This window comes from Cavia porcellus, unplaced genomic scaffold (genome assembly GCF_034190915.1).
Source record: "Cavia porcellus strain 051 isolate PalLab524CR breed Dunkin Hartley unplaced genomic scaffold, mCavPor4.1 scaffold_14, whole genome shotgun sequence".
NCBI classification, from domain to species: Eukaryota; Metazoa; Chordata; class Mammalia; order Rodentia; family Caviidae; genus Cavia; species Cavia porcellus.
Genome location: NW_026947497.1, coordinates 60,992,414 through 61,012,709, shown reverse-complemented (window position 1 = coordinate 61,012,709; position 20,296 = coordinate 60,992,414). Strand labels below are relative to the sequence as shown.

The window sequence follows — 20,296 nt, the reverse complement described above, 5'->3', positions numbered from 1 at the left end:
AAAAATGGGGCAGCTACATGGTTTACACTGTTATTTATGTGCCATAACTGTGTTTAGAACAAAGAAAGTCAGGTTGTAAGAAAGAAAAAGCCTGGAAAAGCACCTGGGATTCCCTCTTCATTTGAAATTGTGGGACCCTCCCTATTTCAGGGGTTCAGGAATAATACTAGGCAGTATATGATTTAAAATCCTAGGTTGTTGGTATAATCTCACTACTGCTGTATCTTCCACCAGCAGTAGGTCAGAAAGTTTAAAGCCTCTCCTTTGACCCAGGCATAGTGGTGCATAACCGTACCCTAGTAATCTGGGAATCTGAGTCAAGTTCTGGGAATCCTAAGTTCAGGTTCAGGCTGGGCAAGTTAGTGACTTAGACCTTGTGGGGTGGGAGGGAGAAAGAAAGAAAAGGGCTGGGAAGGTAGCAAAGGCATGGACTCAGTCCTTTGTACTGAAAACACACACACATACACAAATTCACAACTACAGAAAACTATCCTTTGCCTGACTAACACACTGGCCATCGTGGGAAGTGTCTGGACTTCACAGGCCTGTGGCTTAGTTCAGTGTTGATTTGTAGCTGTGAACTGTGTGCCCATTGACATGAGTGTTTAATATGTACCTTGTGAGGCTCAAGAGCGAGTGAGTTATTTCTGCACAGGTACAGAACAGGACCTTTGTAACCGCAGAGCTTGTAGCTGTGGCGGTCTCCTGATTCACCAGCTGTGTGTCCTGTGACTTGGGAGGCCCAGTCCAGGGTACAGGACTGAAGAAGACCTGACCCTTAGCTACCAGTCAGGTGACTGCAGATACAGTCAGAGTCCTGTTGCTGCCTGCTCATATTTAGGATAAAGTGGGTTTTGTTTTCAGAGCAGTCTTAGGAGATGGCAACCCAGCCTTAAAGTACTGTTCCTGGTGTTCAGCCACCCAATTGTGCCTGTGGTTGCAAAACATTAGTCCCATTAGGTTGACAGGACCAGAGTGGGATAGCAAAAGACTTCCCAAATCACCTTGTTTTGGCTAACTTAGGGTTTTTAGAAAACACAGGATAGTACCTCAATATCTGAATAACTATCCCATTTTTATCTTTCAATTGCAAGGTTTGAAGACCAATAGGATATTTAGAGATGACAGGAAAACATGCCCAACAATGAGATTCCTACATTACATGGGTTGATGAGTTTGAAGAACTAAACCTCTTTGCCTTACACTGTTTAGTATTTCATTTCAAATGCCGGTGTACTTGCGTCAGCAAGCAGGTTTCTCCCTGATGTTAGCCATCTCCATCTGCGTATTATATTTGCTTATTATTCTTAGCTTTCCTTAATAATGCTTCTTTAAATTTTAAGGATAAATGAAAGTTCTACACAAATAGTACTTCAGAGAGTCTAGCTATCCTTGGGTCCTATTTAATGCGACCTGAAGTTACTACCATTAGAGGTAAAATTCCATAGCATTGTGGGATTAGTTACGTGCTGTGTGTCTGTTTGCAAGACACTGAGCCCCAGTGCAGTTTCTGTAATGCTGGAGGCAGTCCAGACAGGTTTATCACTTTATGGCCTGCAGCATTAATATATTTCAAATTTCCAGTGATGCTCACTGACAGACAATACCAGTGGATTTAAAAATTAAAAAAAAAATGCTATAATTCCTTGCAACTAACTGAAGCAGAAAGCCAGGTCTGGGTTTTGAATTTAGTATGAGGTTGATTTTTCTTTGAGTTAAGCTTTTAATTTTGAGGTGATTGTAGCTTCACATGCAGTTGCCAGAATTATTCAGGGTGCTCCTAGGTGAGCTCTGTCCTGTTTCCCCCAGCGGGGGCACCTTGGGGACCTGCAGTGCAGTGTTACCGCCACAGTACTGACATGGACAAGGGTGAGAAGGGAGTGGTTACAGCTCCACTGCGATCCTCTTGCCAGTGCCACAACAGGGTGCACCCCTGCTTTGCATTGGGTGAAAAAAGCCAGACAAGGATGAAGACGGTGCTGTGCCTGTGTGCGTGAACCTGTAGAACTCGACCGTGGTGGGTTAACCAACGGGCATCTTGTGACACCCTGCTGGACTGAGTCAGCAAGGTGCTCGTGGTGGAGGCCCACATGAGGATCATTGCCAACAGCACAAATGCAGAACTGGAGGGGAAGATGGTGCTGTTGATTCTCCTGGAGAAGCTTGTCATGCTTCTTTCCTGATATGATCTCAGCTATTCTCATTGTCAGTGGAGCTCGGGTCCTCACTGTCACTGAGGGTGGCTACAGTTCTCTTCAGGGGATCTCGGTCCTTACCTTGAGCATCGCTTCCTGGGTCCAGGAAAAATCCCTCAGCTGCTCACACAGATCCTGCAACTCGCTGGTGTAGACTTTCTGGCTTCCACCACTGACCTTTGGGCCTTCGCAGTACAGATTCATGGAAACAGACTTGCATGAGACATTGCTGTGGGCTCTAGGTCTTCAGCTGGATCCGTGGAGAACATTGCTGTGGGATCCAGATTCTTTGGATCCCTTGTATGTGGTCAGATCTCCAGCATTCTTTTGTATTTGACTCTGGGTGAATATTATAAAACAATCCTATAAATTATAACCCTTCATCCTGTAAATAATTCTATAAATTTTGTGTCCTGTATTAAATCTGTTCCCTTACTAACCCAGATTACAACAGCAACCTGATCATAGAAATCACAGCTGATGGCTGGTGAGAAGTGGACAGAGGAATTAAAAGGGACCTTGAGGAACACATGGATGTCGGCACTCCTATGATAGTGACGGTTTCACAGGCAGATATGTGCTGCCGAGACCTGCGGTTATACTTTTACGATATACACAGTTTATGGCATATGAGGTACAATTCTGTAAGCGGTTTAAAACTCCCATGTGACTACTTCGCACCACCCCACGTTCATCTCCAGCTCATCCGTGCTTCTCTTTACAGAATGGGACCCGAGACTGTGTGTCCTGGAGCTTGTGTTTGTTTCAGAAGTTTTCTCAATGCAAACAACTTCATTCACAAAGCTCAGAAATGTAAATGTCTGTGGGTTTAGCAACAGTCAACCTTTTTAAATTACAGAAATTCTTTATGTGAAAAAAATTGAGATTTCTAAGTATAAGAAGTTTGTGAGGTGCATGGCAGGCTGAGGCAGGAGGATCACAAGTTCGAGCCCAGTCTGGACAACTTAGTGAAAAATTGTAAGGCTGGGTGTATAGCTCAGTGAAGCCTTGGGTCCAGGCCTCTGTGCCTCCAATACAAAGAAACCAGGCTCTGAATCAGACACCGGGCTCCCTCCTGGAGAGGAGCCGCTCTGCCAGTTGCTCCTGCTGTCCTGCAGGCAGGCATAGTCCTGTCTGTGGCCTGCACCCTGCCCGCCCTCTCTGGGGAGAGGCTACCGCACTGCGGTGCACCCATTGCTGCAGTGTCTCCTTGAACCATTCTGTCCTGCTTCACGGCTTGATTAACTGGTATTCACATCTGTGGATCTGAACTCAGTGTGCGTGTGATTTTCTTAGCGCACTCCTGGGAAATCCGCTGCTGGATTTCAACGTGGAGGCACCCTGAACTGTTGTCAGGGTCTAGGTGACCCTGGCTGGGCTGAGCCAGGACCTTCTCAGCCTCTTTTTCTTCTTTAGAGACTGTGACAGCAGCCTGGGGACTGGTAAGACAGGCAGGGCTTTGAAACCTGAAAAGTATTTTGTGAATTCGCTTCACTGCATATGTGCCTTAACCTTTGTCTAGGAGAGCTACAGTGTTTTTCTTCCAGGTTAAAGGCCGTGCTTTGAAAATAATTTGGAAACCAGTTCTTAAAAATGCAAGATGAAATTTAGTTTTGCTTTTAACACAGAGGTAAGAACTGAGAGAAACACATGAAATGATGTATCTTTTTCCCCTTCTAGGCAATTACTGTGTTAACCGAGTTAATCAGGGAGAACTTCAGGAACAGCAAATTGAAACAGTGCCTTTTGCCAGCCCTTGGGGAGCTGCTCTACCTCGTGGCCACCCAGGTGAGACTGCTCATTGCTGACATGTCAGGACACACCCTGCAGTCCCTGTCAGTGTGGGCGCAGCAGCTTTTGTTTTGGCCTCTCTTAGCGCCCCAGGAGCACAGGAAGGGTTCCGCCTCAAGGAAGAGGGTTTCTGGGGTCTGTCTTCTCCTGTCTCATCTCGTCTGTCTCCTTCCTTCCCTCCAGGCTGTCTTCCCTTAAGTCCTGACTCCTTCAGGGGAGAGGAGGCCAATGGGGCCCCTAGCATAAATGTACCGATGCTTTTTAAATAAAATGCTACTTTGTGCAAATACACAAAGTAGCTGTGGGATTTGCGATGGTAGGATTTGATTTGTTATATCTAAAGTCATGGTTGCAAGTGCTATTGAGTAAAACAGGGAACACTTGTAATGTGTCCTTGCTGTTTGACCCCCTGGTGGTAGATCCATTAGGGGCATGGAATGGTCCCCTTGGGTGGTACAGGCTGTCACCCTTTGCTTGTGCCATTTGTTCGGAGCCACCTGGCATTGAGACATACAAACCCTGGTCCCATCATGAATGCATCAAGGATATGACTGAATAGATAATGATGAATTTTAGGCCTATCATATCGTGTGATACTCTAAGGGTTTTAAAAAAGATACAAATAGGTTTTAAATTTATAAGGAATTTAGATCTCAAACTTGGTCAAATGTTACATATTCTGAATGTTCTTAGTATTGACTGACACTGAACCAGCTTTCTGGACAGTGGTCACTGTAAGGCAGTTCCTGCCATTGTCTGAAACAGTGTTGTGATCGCTCGGGGCTGTAATTAGCTGTGGCATCACGATGGGCAGAGGCAGCTGCTTATCCTTTCTCAGCATCGGTACCGGTGTCTGGGCCTGCTTGGTCCTTGGAGTGTCAGGATAAATTTGGAATCAGCCTCTCTAATGCCATAAATTATCTTTAAAAAAAAACTGCTGTGATTGTGCAGATAAATTTGAGAACTGCTATCTTTATGACTTTGAGGCTTCTAATGAATGTTTATCATTGCAGTGCCTCTATATATCAGGAAAATATTGATATCTTTATGATATTTAGTCCTTCTATCCACAAAACGTGTTGGCAAATATTTATATTTTTACAATACTTTGCATTACTGTTATTTCATACCATTTAGAAAGCTTCTCCTCCTCTCTCAAGAAGCTTTTTGTATCTATTTGTGGTTGAATTTTTTCTTAGGTGAACTGAGGTTTTTTTTTTTTTTTTTTTTTTGTCTTTTTCGTTTTTATCGGTACCAGGGATCGAACTCACGACTGCCTGCTTGCAAGGCAGGTGCTTATGCCGCTGAGCTAAATCCCCAGCCCCCATGAACTGAGGTTTTGAAGAGCCAGTGTATTCATGGGCCTGGGAAAGGAGGGTACAAAGAGGAGTATACAGGGAAACATCTGTTTCCCATTCTTGTACCACATCTGCTTACTTCTGCCCAAAGCAAGTGTTATAATTACTTTTTTATATTTGCAGAGTTAACTTTGTCTACATGAGCAGGTTTTTATTTTGCCTCCTTTTACGCGGCAAGTAGACGCTTGCTTTTTTCCCTGGGGAGCTGCACCCTACTAAGCTAAGCAGGCAGGTGGAGATGTGGGCATGGGAGCTGTCTCTGCTCTTCCCAGGGACGAGAGATGGTCAGCTGTCCCCTCCCTTCCCTGTGCTCACCTCCAGGGGAGCTCACCCACCATGGTGGGGAGCACTCTCCTTTGCCAGGCTTTGGGCTGCGGTTGGTGTCTGCCTGGTCCTTGTGGTGGGTGGTCCTCAAGGCTTTGACGTCAGGCTCCAGTTTGCCGTGTTTGGCAGGCCTTCAGAGTAAAGTTGGCATCAGTACCCCCTCACCCCTGCTTTCAGTTGTCTGATTTTGGACTTAATTCTTTCTGTTCTTGTCAGATCGCTGATGCATTGTAAGAATGTCAGAATCAAACCAGATACTTTGATTGGGACAGTCCAGGCCTTAGCCTGCCATCTCTTCAGCCCTAGGGGTGCAGTCCAGGCTTTTGTCCTGCTTGTTGTATTTGCCCTTGCTTCATTTAATTGCATAATTTTTTTTTTTTTTTTTGTCTTTTTCCTTTTTATCGGTACCAGGGATCGAACTCACGACTGCCTGCTTGCAAGGCAGGAGCTTTATGCCGCTGAGCTAAATCCCCAGCCCCAATTGCATAATTAATATGAAATAACCTACACATTTTTGTAATTCTGGGGGTTGAACCCAGGGCTTTCGCATTGAGTTACACCCTCAGTCCTTTTAAAATTATTCATTCATTTATTTATTTACAGTGGTAAGGTTGAGCCAAGAGCTTTTGCACTGAGCTACATTTGAAGCTCTTTTGAACAATTTTTAAATTTTGGGACAGAATTTTGCTAAGTCCATCAGTTACCCCGGCTGGACTTGAACTTGCCTCAGGGAGCACCCTCAGACTCCCAGAGTGCTGGGATTATAGATGTGCACTACTCTGCTCAGGAAACTGCACATTCTAAGGAAAGGTTTTTTTTTTCTTTTTTGAGACAGGGTCTCCCTATGCAGTTCAGGTTGGCCTTGAGCTCACTTTGTAGCCCAGGCTGGTCTCGAACTCCCAACAATCCTGCTGCCTCAGCCTCCCAAGAGCTGGGATTACAGGTGTGAGCCACCACACCTGGCTTTAAGGAAAAGTTTTGATTTGACCAATTTTGAGTTATGCATGCACCTGGAAACCATGTCACAATCAAGATAGTGAGCCTGTCTTTTACCTCTGAGTTTATTCAGGGAGCATCCTCGGTAGCAGCTGATCTGCTTTCTGTCAGGCTGCATGCTGTTTGTTTCTGTGGCAGATCATAGCACCCTTTCCTTGGTGTGCACTTTAGCTGGACACAACCGGACTGCTTTAATAGAGGGCCAGTTTGGTGGCTCTGACATTGGACCTCGTCTCATGGGAGCTATCCAGGAAAGGATGGAGTCCCTGGATTATGCAAACAGCTTTTGGTGGGGCGAGGGTTTTATGGAGCAGTCTCTTTGAAAATAGGTGAGCCACAAAGGAAGGGAAAGGAAAGTCAGCTGGGCTGAGTGTGGCTGCAGGTCCAAGGAAGGGCACTGATGTGCTCGGGCTGCTGGTGACCCAGCAAGTAGTGCTTGGTGTTTGCTTACTGTGCAGTGTCACCAGGAAGGGGCCGGGATGGGTGTGGCCCAGCAGGGGCGGGGCCTGGGTGGATTCTATCAACACAAGTTGGGGGGCGGGACTGGAGAAGGTAGAGCAGGTGGGTACTGAGCCTAGGAACAAGGCATGGAGGGGGCGTCCTGTGGCCCCAGGGCAGCAGCACAGGCTGGGCAGGAGCTGTGCTGTGGTGAGGAGAGCAGGCTAGGCACCAGGAGAGGTGCAGTGGAGAAATGGTCGTTTCAGAGAGGGGTGGCCAGAGCGTGCTGGCCTGGAGCTGCAGACAGGCGCTGTGGTGGGCACTCTGCTCAGTGGTGTCCCTGTCCTCCTCCCTGCCTGGAAGTCCAGCGGCCCCTGGGGTCCCTGGAGCAAGGCCAGGTCATCGTAGGGAGCTGGTGCAGGTGTTGGGGTCCAGTTCTAAGTGGCCAGGAAGGAAAGAGTGGGGCTGAGGCTGGGGCAGAGCCCAGGACTGTCGATATCCACGAAGGTTTTGAACAGTTGGGCTGGATGGGAAGGGACTCATGTTTAGGAAGGAACTGGGGTTCTGAATTAGTCCTGAGGTGGAGCAGCTTGTAACCGTAGTTGCTGGCTGGTAAGACGGCCGCTGACAAAGATGTGCAAACGTGTCCAGCAGCTCTGTGCTTCAGACAGCAGCCGTCAGCTCTCTCGGAAAGAGGCAAGTTAGTATCAAACAGGAACCCTTTACAACACAAGAAATTCTGCCCTGTTTTGTGAAAACACAGACGGTCACCCACATGTCTCACCAGCCAGCAGCATGTCTTCAGCTGTGTTGATGTCCAGTACTGAGTATGACTCTGAGCCTAGTACACTGAGCTTTCGACCAGTGTAGCTGAAGTCGTGCTGTGCAGGCTGGGAGAGCAGGTCACCACCTGGAGTTCCCCAGGTGGGCTCTCTTCCCCTGTGGCTCCTGATCTGGATCTCAGGAGCTGTGCGAAGAGGAGCACTGCCTCGAGGGTGTGTCGTGCTCAAAGACTCCTGATCCTGACCAGGCACAGCTGTTGGGGAGCATGTGCTGCCCCAAACAGGACGTTACCAAGTTCTGTGCTCCTGGGTGGCTCATGTCTCTCTGTGCCACTGACTTCGCCATCTTTCCTTCTGCTTCATTTCAGGACGAGAGGAGCAAGCCACCCCGGCAGTGCTGGATCGTTCCCTTGGCTGCCTACACCGTGCTCGTGAGGTGCCTGCGGGAAGGGGTAAGCTGTGCGCTGGGCCTCCGTGGTGGTGATGGCCCTGAAAGCTCTGCTGAGCTGTCAGTCTAGGATGTGTCCAGATCTGCCCTGGCCCATCATCGAGCAAAGCATCTGCCGCCATGGTGATGGACCGGCTTCTCATCACTTGCTAAGCATTCCTCCCCACACCTGGCAGCAGATGCAGGCAGTGTAACCTTATGTAACAACCGCACGTCCTTCCCCATCCCCTCCCCAAGTTATAGCTGCTGCTGGCTCAGCGTTCTCTGCATCCAGTGCCTCATTATCCCACCAGGTGTCATTTTGAGTTCAGAAAAGGGGGTTTTGGCCAGGGACCCCTGAACTTAATGATGTGCAGTGTTTGTTGCGAGCTATGAGCTGCAGGTTAGTCCCTGTCGGCTCGCGCCAGCCTCCTTTGCATACAGCTCCTGTGTGTTTGCTGTGCGCAATCTGATGCTGTGTGACCCAGGGCGGAGCTGTGGACTGCAGTGTTCCTCAGGGTGACGAAGTTGCCCAGCTCCTGTCGGTCCTGAGCTCCTGAGTGGGGTCTGTGGTTCTGGAGCAGGATGCTGTGTCACACGGTATTTGTCATTACTGGATTAATCATTGTCATCTGGAGCGAAAGGTCTGTGTGGCTCCTGTAGGCACATGGACGCAGAGGGTGCAGTTCCCCCCGGGAACAGGCTGAAAAGAGGAGGCGTAGGGTGTCAGCTGTGTCAGCGTTGGGGAACAAACACAGGAGCGCAGAGGAAGGCACCTCCTTAGGAGCCTTCCTAGGAGAAAGGGACCCTCAAAATCCTCATGTGTAAGACTTAAGTTTTTTCCTAGGAAAAGCTTGGCCCTGGGGACCACTGCTTTTCACTGGATGCGGAGGGCGAGGACGGACGCCTGATGAGCCCGTGTGGGTGGTGTTACTTACTGATCTTTAATGATTGTGAGCTGGGGAGACGGTTTGTACTCAGGAATGTTCTTTTCATTTCCTTGTCTGAAGGGCAAGTTAGTGTTTTTCACAAATGGGGATCTCTAAGCTCTGGAATTTTGAAAAATTTGTATTTGAAAAACAGTTATGAATGTGTTTTTGCAGAACATGTACTATCATGGTCCTTACAAAACAGGTAAACAAAGGGGCAGTTGTTTTCCCTACAAGAAAGATTTCTGTCCTTACAAAAAAGAGAACTGAATTATAGTAGTGTTTTTTTTTTTCCTGGCACTGGGAATCAAACTTGGGACCTTGCACCTGCCGAGCAGGTGCTGTGCCGCTGAGCTGTATCCCTGGCCCTGCAGTAGTTCTTGAAGTAACAGAATTGCTAAGGTGTTCAGGACCTAGTTCAGGGTCAAATAAGTTAAGTCTTTTATGTGCAGTGGTTTTCACCCCGCTGGTATTTGTGAATGTGATTTGTGAACTGTGCCAGTGTGCAGAAGAGCACATGGCAGGTTTGTGTATCGCTGGGAAGACAGTCCCACCTCCCTTAGTACAAACTGAGGGAGAGCAGGTGTGTGCCTGTGCCTGTCACTCGGCACCCGGGGAGGCCGAGAGAGGAGGATGGCAAGTTCAGCCTGACCCGGGCGACTTGGGGAGTCAGTGTCTCAGTGTAAGGAGTTCTGCGGCTGCGAGCAAAGGCCATGGGCTCCATCCCTCTCCGTTGGTATGGGACATTTCAGCCAGGGGTGTTCTGTATGTTTCTGGGCCTTAATCTTGTGTTGCTGGGTGTTGCAGAGGCTTAGTCTGCAATCATGTCAGACAATGCGTGGGTTACAGCTGGTGGGCAGAGGTTCCTCCTCTAGTGCGTCTCAGTCTGTCGGTTCCTGCTTTCCTTGCCCTGAGGAGCCTCCTTGCTCTGAGGTGATGGAGACGGGCTCTGGTGTTTTCTCTGTGGCATGCTGTCATTTGTTTACCACGAGGGCTTTAAGCTGCTCTCGCCCCTTCCTGCACCACATCCCCCACCCCCCAGGTGCTGCTTTCCTTGGGGAAGTGAAGGTGGGTCCCCCTTGTCCCGAGTCGCTGGAGTCTCTCCTCTCTGCTGGTTTGGGTTGCTGTGAATGCCACTTCCTGGGCTCCCTTGGCTTTCCCTGCTCTGTCTGTCTGTCTGTCTGTCTGTGCTGCAGGGTGTAAATATCACTGAATTTTAATGGTTTCTTTAATATATGGGACTTTTTTTCCTACCAAGATAATCATTTCTCCCCAAGGGTTTCTTAGCTACTGCTGCTTTTTATGTGGTTTTTGGACTCGCGTTTTGAGTATACTTCCTGGGGTGGCCGTTGGGAATACATCTTGTCTAGGCTTGAGAAGAAGGCATTGATGCGAGCACGAGGGGCACATTCAGTGGGAAGCCTGGCAGAGGAGGACAGACTGGAGGATGGCGAGCTAAAGACGCGGCTGGAGCCCTGGCCCGCACTTGGCTGTCACTTGGCTCTCCTGTGCAGGCCAACTGTTCACGGCTCATGTGATAAACAGGAGGTCATCTGTCATGCGCTGGCCGGAGACAGAGCAGCAAAGACCAGGAGCGGAGAGGGACATGCTTTCTCCAGAGCCTGGTTCCGTGCCCAGCCACAGCTTTACATGGTTTGGGTACATCATTTGCTTTCTTCCTTTCTTGTGTTGTTACTAAGACATGTAAGGCCTTGAAGTTTCACTCCGCTAGTGCTGGTGGTAGTTAACTCTTTTTGACATCTGACTAGTATTTATAAATGGTGCCTAGTCGTACTTTTAAATTTTTTCTTCTGGGATGTTGATGAGATAGTTTAAACTTTTTCTGTGGGGTGGGAGTTACTGCTGTTCTTCTACCTTTGTTGAAACAATAAAATTGTACCCTCTTTCCCTCCTCCGTCAGCCCTTGGGTGAGTGGGGCCAGTGCAGAGTTGTCTCCAGCTCTTTTCATTTGGAGACAAGTTCTCCCTAAGCTGCCCAGGCTGGCCTTGAATGTGATCTGCCTCTATCTCTTGAAGCTAGAATTCTAGGCGTGTGCCACCAGGCTTCCAATCCTTCCTTTAAGAAAAAACTAAATACTGACAAATATCACATAAAAGTGGCCATTTTAACCACTACGTTTAGAAATCTATGGCATTAGCAGATTCATGTTGTTTTATTTGTCCTGTTTTAAAATTGATTGAGATGTCCTTTTGCTTAGTCCCACATTTTCTCTCACATTCAAAACTTATATGTATGAGGGCCGGGGGTTTAGCTCAGCAGCATAAGCGCCTGCCTGGCAAGCTCGAGATCGTGAGTTCGATACTTGGTAGCAAACAAAACAAAACACATGAAAAAAATCAAAACTTACACGTACTCATCTTAAAGAAGTAATATAAGTTAAGGTGTCAGGTATGCTGATTACCTGATGTGCCTGTTATCCAGGTTATTTATGATTCAGCCTGTCATATTGTGCCTCTTAAAAATGTGCACACATCACTCAAAAAGCAGAATCCAGGGCTGGAGGTATAGCATGCAGCCCCTCCCCCCCACCAGTGTTGCCCAAAGCCCAGGACTCTGAGGAGCCGTGTGCCCTGGGGAGCACAGTGGGTGGCTCTGCCGGGACCCTTGCCCCCTCTCGTCTCTGCTCTGGGGAGACAGTGGTGGGGAGGTTCTGCTTCTCCGGCTGTGGAGCCCTGCGGTAAAGGCAGTGCTGGTGTTAAGTTCTAAGTTACTTTGCTTGCCATCCACGGCCAGGCTGGCCTTGCTCTGGGGTGCATTGGCGCTATGCGAGGCATACACTGGAATACCTGCAGTTACCGTGGAGGACGAACTCATCTGTTCCGGGCTCTCGTAGTGGCTTCAGCGTGGGCATCTACTCCAGGCATGTTGTCTACAACGCTATCTGGGCAGTTTGGCCACAGACCTTCCATCCTGGGTCATGAGGTGGGGCACGCCTGGGAGGGGTGGCCTGTCACCCTGACTTGTGACCAAGGTGCAGTGGCCTGACCGTGTCCCCAGCGTCCATGGCATGATGGCCTCCTTTTCCCTGCAGGTCAGATGCCTTGTGGACGTGGAGGTGTTCCTCAGATGTCCCCTTGTCTTCGGGAGAGGCTAGTGCTCAAAAGAGAGGGACAGACCTGGGAGAGCTGCTCTGATGTCCAGGAGTGTGGTGCGTGGGGACTCTGAACTGGCCTGGTGTTACAGAGACCTCAGCCAGGAGCCCAGAGATGGAGCCCTGAGGTGTGACACGGCTAGCCCCAAGGGCGCCTTCTGGTGGCAGACCATAGTACAGCGCCCTGACTCAGGCTCTTGGGTCCAGGACACAGCTACTAGCCGCCCCCCTCAACAGGTGACAGCAGGGAGCCCTCCCCTTGTAATCCTGTTGTGTCATACTAGGACCAGTGGCGCTGAGTTTCCATGTCGATGTGGTGCACACATTCAGGCAGGGAGCCTGAGAGGATCGTTAGCAGCTGCTCTGCTTGTGGACGGGAAAGTGAATCTCTGCATTTGGATCCCATCAGCTTGGTTTTTTTTCTTGAGCTCGCATAATTGTATAATTAAGGTGCCAAACTGACACCTGGTGTATGTTGTGTTTAAAAATGTAAGGTTCAGAAAACAAATGATTGGCTTTATTATTCATTCCTCAACAAAAGCTCGTTAGATAAATTTCATGCAGCAAAATTCTTTTAGGAGGAAATTTAATTTTCACTTGTTAATTGGCACTCTTTGTTCTTTTTGAGAAAACAGTGGCTCACTGTTTATGTGTTTAATTAGAGGAGACCTGGCTTGAATGAAAAAGAAGCGCTAGAAATGTCAGCCTTTATGTGTCCTGTGCTGAGAGGCTTGGGCACTGGTACCTAAGGCAGAGGTGAGTGACAGCCTTGGTTTTGGTAGGCCCTGGAACGTACAGTTACTCCTCCTGTGCTGCTGCTGTTGCAACCTTAAGTTTAATCTCCCCCGGGAAGAAGTGTTGAGCTTTGGGCGACAGTGAGTGGAACCTGTGCCTGCACACCTCCGTATGCCCTCTCTTCCTCTGGGACGATGCCTGTCTAGGGCTGGCACCAGCGTGGCCAGAGGTGGCCTGTGAGAAATTATGGTGACTGCTGCCCTCCTCACCACCCTCCATTGCTTTGGTTTCTGGTAACTTCCATCTTCTTGTTTGTTTTGCTCATTGCATGCTTTGTAGTTTAAAATCAGTAACTCTATGTCTCTCTTATTTACTACTAGTCCTGAGTTTTGTCTTCATCTTTTGGTTGCTGTTTTTAGCTTAATGGAATCCTGGCTAACGCACACACACATCCAGTCCTTTGGAGTTTGTTGATGTTTCCTGATGACCCAGCACACATAAACTTAGGGGAGAAAGGTGAACTCTGTCATTGCTGAGTGACGTAGTTTTTCTTCTCCCTGGTAGGATTGTTAGTTGGGAACGTGGTCCAGCCTACCATGTTTCATGCAGTGTGCATTCTGCTTTGCTTGAGTGGAGTCGTCTCTGAAGGCTGGGGTCGGTAGTTGTATCCACGTTTTCTTTGTCCTTACTGACTTTTTGTTACTTGTTATCCGTATTTTACAGCATATGTCTTTAATTTATGATGGCTGATATAATACGAGACGCAGCTAATGTGTTATGCAGTCACCTGTGAGCCCTGTGTAACTTACAGTCTCTTCCCCGGAGCCTCCCTCCGTCGGAACATGTGGATGACGCGAGGATTCCCATGTCTCACTTAGGAGCCACGTGTGAAAGCTGAAGGTCAGGAGAGCGTGTGCTGCTGGTCAGCTCTGCAATGTGACACACTTCCACTTCTGTGCTTAGACCCCTCCCAACACACACATCCTGGCTAACACACACACATCCAGTCCCGACACAGTCCTGCCTCTGCTTTAAACGCCTTCCCGTGTTTTACAGAGGGTTAAAGAACAGCCCGTGATGTTTATTCGCGCATTTAAGGCTTTGATTCTTCATTCTCTTCTGCAGATCACATTCCTCTCACTGTGATTTTCCTTCTGCCTTAAGAATTTCCTTTACTATTAGGGGTGCAGTTCTGCTGGTGATGTATTTTCTCAGCTTTTGTGTGTCAGAAATATGTTCAATTTACTTAAAAATGTTTAGTTTTATTTTTAACAGGTAACACCTGTGTGTATTGGTGGGGTGCACTGTGATGTCCCGGATGTATGCACCCACTTTGGAACTACCAGCTCAGGCTCAGGTACACCATCACCCTGCGTGCTTCTCACTTCTTTCTGGTGAGGAGGTTCAGAGCCTCCCTTTCCAGCGGTTTTGCAGCACCCAGGATGGCACTGTGTCAGGTGCAGCCTCTCGCTGTGTGAGTGCCGGTCCAAGTGCCTCCTGCCTCAGCCTCCCAAGTGCTGGGATTATAGAAGTGCACTGCTTTGTGTTTCTAATATTTAGTAGCCTGAGTTCCTCACATATCTGCGTCGCAGTGTCTCCAGTGTGTGCTTTCTGGATCTTTCCTTCAGGGCTGTGTGTTGTTTCTTTCCTCTGTTTAGTTTGATGTGGCCCCACGATCTGTCTTTCTTCAGCTGTGCTCTTGAGATCCTGTCCGAATCGTGTCTGCCTTGACCACTGTTGTGGATCTTCCTCTTCTACTCTGCCCTCGCCATTTTCCGATTTCAAGCTGTGTACAAGGACCGATTCTCTGACTCGAGCCCTGTGTCAGTGTCTGCTTCTCTCATCACCTCTCCTCTTCTCCTGTGAAAGCAGTTGCGTGTGTGACAGCAGCCAGGGGACACCGCTGGACTAAGCCAGTTAGCACTTCCCGTGGTGGAATTTTCTTAGGGATTCTGCGCTCATGCTCGGCAGCTTGGTTAATTACATATGAGATGCTATGGCTTTTATATTGTTGGGTATTGAATTTTTCTTGTGATCCTTCAAGCATTTTGAATATTTTCTTAGACTTGCTTGCATGACTTGAAAAGAGTTTGAGGCCAACTTTTGAGCTCTGCTAGAATGAGCTGGAATACTTTCTGTCCTGCTGGTGAGGCAGCATATCCTTAGGACTTGTTGGGTGACCTGTAGTGTCCTTTCCATCCTGGCTGAGGGGCATGCAGGTCCCTCCTAATCCTGGGGACATGAGTCATTCTTTCTGCTCCTGGTAGCTTTAAAAACATCATCTGATATTTGTGTTATACTTGTGTTACTTGTTTCCCAGATTATTGTGTTAAATTTTGGTGCTGGGGTTGAACCCAGGGAATGCCGAACTCTACATCTCAGCCTTTTTGTTTATTTATTTTTTAAAGTCTTGAGATGGCATCTTGCTGAGTTTCTCAGATTGGCCTGAAACTTGTGAGCCTCTTGCTGGGATTATAGGTATGTGCCACCACACCTGGACTGATCTTTAAGATATACAGAGAAATTGTATTCTGATAGCTGCTAGACTATGTGGAGAACCATGTTCTGTTAGACTGCTCATGAATAATTAAATCATTATTTTTAATCATTCCACAATCCCCTTGGCTGGGGAGGTCCCCTCCTCCAAGGATGCCAACCCTACGAGGGATGGGGCTGCAGCTCTGATATACAGGCGTTCTTCCTGGTGGTTTTGGAGACAGGAGATGTGTACATTTCTTATCCTAGATCAGCCTTTCAGCCTCTCGTCTGTGCTTTCTCTAGGAAGAGCGTGTCGTGAATCACATGGCGGCAAAGATTGTAGAAAACGTGTGCACCACCTTCTCCACGCAGGCCCAGGGCTTCATCACAGGAGAGATCGGGCCTGCTCTGTGGTTCCTGTTCAGACACTGCACCGTGGACTCCCTCCGGATAACAGCGATCTCGGTATGGCCAACCGGGTGGGTGTCTATGGGGAGATTGCTGCATGCATTTGAATACCAAATGTGAAGCAGTGTGTCAGAAAGAGTCAGTTTAATTGTACATGTAGTTAGGAATCAGAAATTGTGGAATAGTCATTGGTGAGAACAGTAACTCAGTTTTTCCTGAATGGGGGCTGGAAAACCTTGGGACAGTCAGGAAATTCCAGTTATCCTTTGTAGGAAACCATGACATCATGGTTTCAAAGCTATCTGGAGGAGCCAGGAGAACCCTGGTGGCAGAGGGGACCTGAGTGGCTTTGCTGCATTTACAGTGTCCTGCCTTTTCGAGCTTGGGCCCTGCTGCAGTCTGGGCGTAGAGCTTTGTTACATTCCTGTCCTGGGGTTCGTGCAGGGCCTCAGGCTATCACTCCCTTATCCCAGTACCTCCCCTTACACAGTACAGTGGGCCCTTGGGTCATGATTGGCCTGGCATATAAACAACTTGGGTTGTGACAATTTTAATTTTCATTTTAATTTATGACCAAAATCTTGAGTTGTGACCCAAGTGCCAGCTGCTTGTGCTTCCAGATGGGCTCAGAGACAGATTAACCTTGAAGAGTCCTGGAAGAAGCATAACAACATCCTCTCTGCCCGGGGTTCCTTGGGAAGTCCCAGGCCAGCATCTCTCTCAGGACACTGAGATCTGCCATTGTACAGCAGAGAGGCCTTGAAGGCTGTGTAGAGGAGCACAAGCCTGCAGCTGACAATCTGAGCATGGCCAGCCCTTGGGAACACATTGACTGTGTGAGTCAGGTCCACCGTACCGCTGACCCTAACTCCAGAGCGCTTGCATGGTCGTGGGTCTTCCGCTCATGGGGTACTTTCTCCTGCAGCCCTTAGGGCTCCACTCTTGATCCCTCTGTCCCTGAGGAGGCCAGGAGCCGTGGTTAACCTGCTGATCCCAGGTGTCTGAACGGGTGCTCTGCAGGAGTCTGCTCGCCCTCTCCTACTTGAGGCAGAGGTTGTCCAGTGGATAGGTGTCTGCCTGCCATGAGTCCCAACCGAGGAGGAGGTGACAAGGGAAGCCAAGCCCTCTTCAGCTTCCCCACAGAGGAGCTATTGAGCACCCCAGAACAGAGCCTGGCATGCAGCTCTCACTGAAGTGTTTGGGGTTACTCATTTCAGGGGGAACCTGAGCCCCCGGAAAAGAGCAAGTTGAACTGATGTCTCATTTTTCTCTCCAAAAACGTTAAAGCAGCTGAGAGGCTTTCTGGGAGTTCCAGGTTCTTCCAAGTGTGGATTCTGGGTGTGAAGACATAGCCCAGCCCCTGGTCAGTGATGCCCAAAGACAAGAGACCACCATGGGCCAGAGAGTCCCCAGACCTGAAAGCAGACAATTAGAGGGCCCCTCATTCTGTCCTAGGTCACAGGGAGGGAGAGGCTATGGGAGGACTGACCGAGGTCAAGAGGCCAGTTCCACAGCCCCGCAGGGACTGGAACCAAGCTTCAGGCCTGGTGGTTCCAGGATGGCTGTTCCCATGGCTCTGTTCATCCCCGAGGCCTCCAGACTGACCTTGAGCAGACATGAGGTCATGGTTTGGACTGCTGACCTCTGAGGGCAGCCTATGGCTGTCTCTCTTGGTGGGGGCTGGTAGACACCATGCTGTACTGCAAGAGAGGCCTATCTATGACTAAATCCACCTCTTTCCTCCCAGTGGGACATCGGCAAGCCTGGACCCAGGGTGGTGAACAGCTGTGCCAGGCAGGATGGGAGGAATTAGCCCTGAAAAACCTGAACTAGACTCAAATTCATTGGAAAAGTTAAAAAGGCAGGGTATGGTGAGCCATCCCAAGCCATTGAGAGCTGGTCACTCTTGGCAGGGACTGCACCCATGGGCTAGTAAGTGACCAGGCGTCAGAACTTAGTGAAGGAGAGCAGGCCAGCCTCGTCCTCCAGGCCCACGCAGTCATGTGAAAAAGAATTGCGTCCCCACAGCCTTCAGGTGGCCCTCCTGCCACCATCAGGATGTGGATCACCTCAGGGCTGTATGCCTTCCTGAGGGTCACAGTAACACTTCGAGGGTCATCCCAGTGGAGAGCATGAGGTGAACCCCAGGGTCAGGTGGCCCCATACTGGCCTAGGCCCTGCTCAGCTGTAGGGTACGGGGAGTGTTGCCTAGCAAGCCCAGACCCCACATTGTACACTCCGGCAGGGAATGCTTGGGAGGCCCAGATGGTGGGTTCCAAGCCGAGCTGGGGAACGCCGCCTTCCTGAGGTGAGGTGGCCAGTGGAAGACTGTGGCATCCTCTACCCACTCCCCAAGTTGGGAGGAGGGAGCAGCTGTCGCCTGTTTCTGAAGAGCGTGGAGCAGTGGTGGCCCTGTATTTGGGATATGTGCATTTTGTCACAACAGCAGTCCCTTGGTCTGGACAGGCCCTCTGGAGAGCAGGAACCTTGCTGGAGAAGATGGACCAACAGACTGCTGGCCTGCAGAGCCCAGGTCCCCAGCTCCTCCTGGTGTGGGGAGCACACGCATGGGACAGGTGGAGTCCTTGCCATGCAGAACCAGAAAGCCACTGGTGGACTGGTTCCTGAAATTGTCTTTGGTTCCAGTTGCCTCGGGGTGAGGAAGAGGAGATCTCTGCAGCCCTGGGCATGCAGAGTCGTTTACAGCATACCTGGAGGCCCTGTCCCCCAAAAAGGCTGAGAGGGCAAAGGAAATTCTAAAGCTCCCTTGGTAGGCTGACTCAGGAGACCTACTGTCCTTCTGAAATTAGACCAACACTCAGAGGTCAGGGCTGAGCCTTTCCTTACCAAGGACCCCTTGCTGGACTCCGAGGGGACCGGCCCCAGTATGATGTGTCATTTCCTTGGCATGAGCCCCACACAGAGAGGAGGGAACCCCTGTGTAACCTGGGGTACCTGGCCTGGCACAGATGCTGCCTGCTGCCTCTCCCTCCCTAGCCAGCCTGGAGGGGCCATTCATTCTCTCCAGCCCTCCGCTGCCTGGGTGAGTGGCCACAGCTCCTGGATACACCACCCCTGCCTGGAGCCCTGGACAGGGTGGGTGGTCCCATGGCCTGTTCCTGGGAACCCTTCAAAAGGACTCTGAAAGTCATTCGTGAGCATGCCCTAACCCATCTTATTTTGAATCAGTCTCTTTATAGTATAGTCCTCTGATTTTGAGCTTTTAGTGCCTCTAGCCCTGCCAACTCCCTGCAAGGTAGAGCCATTTTTGTTGCAAAAACAGCCAGGACTCAGGGCCAGCCTCGGATTTCACACTGCTTTTTCGTGCATTTCATTCATTTTACCCAAACTTCTGGCCCCTTTCCCTGTAGATGTATTTATGTCTTGTGCACCAAAAGTGGCTCCAGGGAACCTTCAAGGAGTTTCCCCCATCCAAACTTTGTTCTGCTTCAGTCTTTGCTTGTCAGTGTAAACTCACTGACTGCCTGCTTCACCCACTGGAGAGAGAACAGTTGTGTCACACACTCAGCCTCACCCATCGCTTGCTCAGCTGCTCCATCCCACCCTAGCCAGGATCCCATGGCAACGTCCTGCATGGGTCCAGCTGAAGACCTAGAGCCCATAATAATGCCTCATGCAAGTCTCTTTTCATAGATCTGTGCTGTGAAGCACAGGTCAGTGGTGGAAGCTAGAAAGTTTGAGCAGCAGGCTGAGGGATCTACACTGGAGCCAGGAAGCAGCACTCAAGATAAGGACCAGGGCTCCCCTGAAAAGAATCACAGCCATCTTCAGTGACAGTGAGGTCCTGAGCTCCAATGATAACAGCCACGTTCATATTAAGAAGCCAGAATGATGAGCTTTCCTGGCAACTGAACAGCAGACATCTTCCCCTTTGGAACCAGGAAGTGACAAAGAGCTCCCCCAAGATGGCCCACAGCCATTCTTGCAGCAGCAAGGTCCTGCTGGAGGAGGACCTTGGAGGACCTTGTTCTCTGAGGAGAACAGCCATGTTTGAATCAGGAAAAAAGCTGGACAGGCTCTCCAGGAGAGCCAATGGCAACAGGAGAACCAGCACTACCACGGAGAACCAGCACTGCTTCCTCTCCAGGTCTCCTTTGAATGCTGGCAACAGTCTCAGGCAGGCCATCCATGCTCAGCTCCATGTTGATTCACTTCAGCTGGTGTTACAAGCTGACCACCAGTTATCAGTCCACCACAATTTTAGTTGAAATTTTTACTTTGTTCCTGGGTACAGTTCCTATGCTGGTCAACTTGTACACTGTTAGCAAATATAACATCAACTGGAAACTGGTAAACTAATTT

At 49.4% G+C, this 20,296-nt stretch overlaps 1 protein-coding gene across 8 annotated transcripts in view; it reads left to right on the top strand.

Annotated features, from left to right (window-relative positions):
- Positions 1 to 20,296, top strand: part of Ulk4 (unc-51 like kinase 4) — a 330,250-nt gene that overhangs the window by 60,932 nt on the left and 249,022 nt on the right. For all 8 annotated transcript variants that reach the window (XM_063260957.1, XM_013160183.3, XM_063260958.1 and 5 more), the window contains exons 18-20: positions 3,876 to 3,983; positions 8,253 to 8,336; positions 15,869 to 16,030. In XM_063260957.1, coding sequence (XP_063117027.1) covers positions 3,876 to 3,983; positions 8,253 to 8,336; positions 15,869 to 16,030 — 354 coding nt within the window. The remainder of the gene's footprint in view (positions 1 to 3,875; positions 3,984 to 8,252; positions 8,337 to 15,868; positions 16,031 to 20,296) is intronic.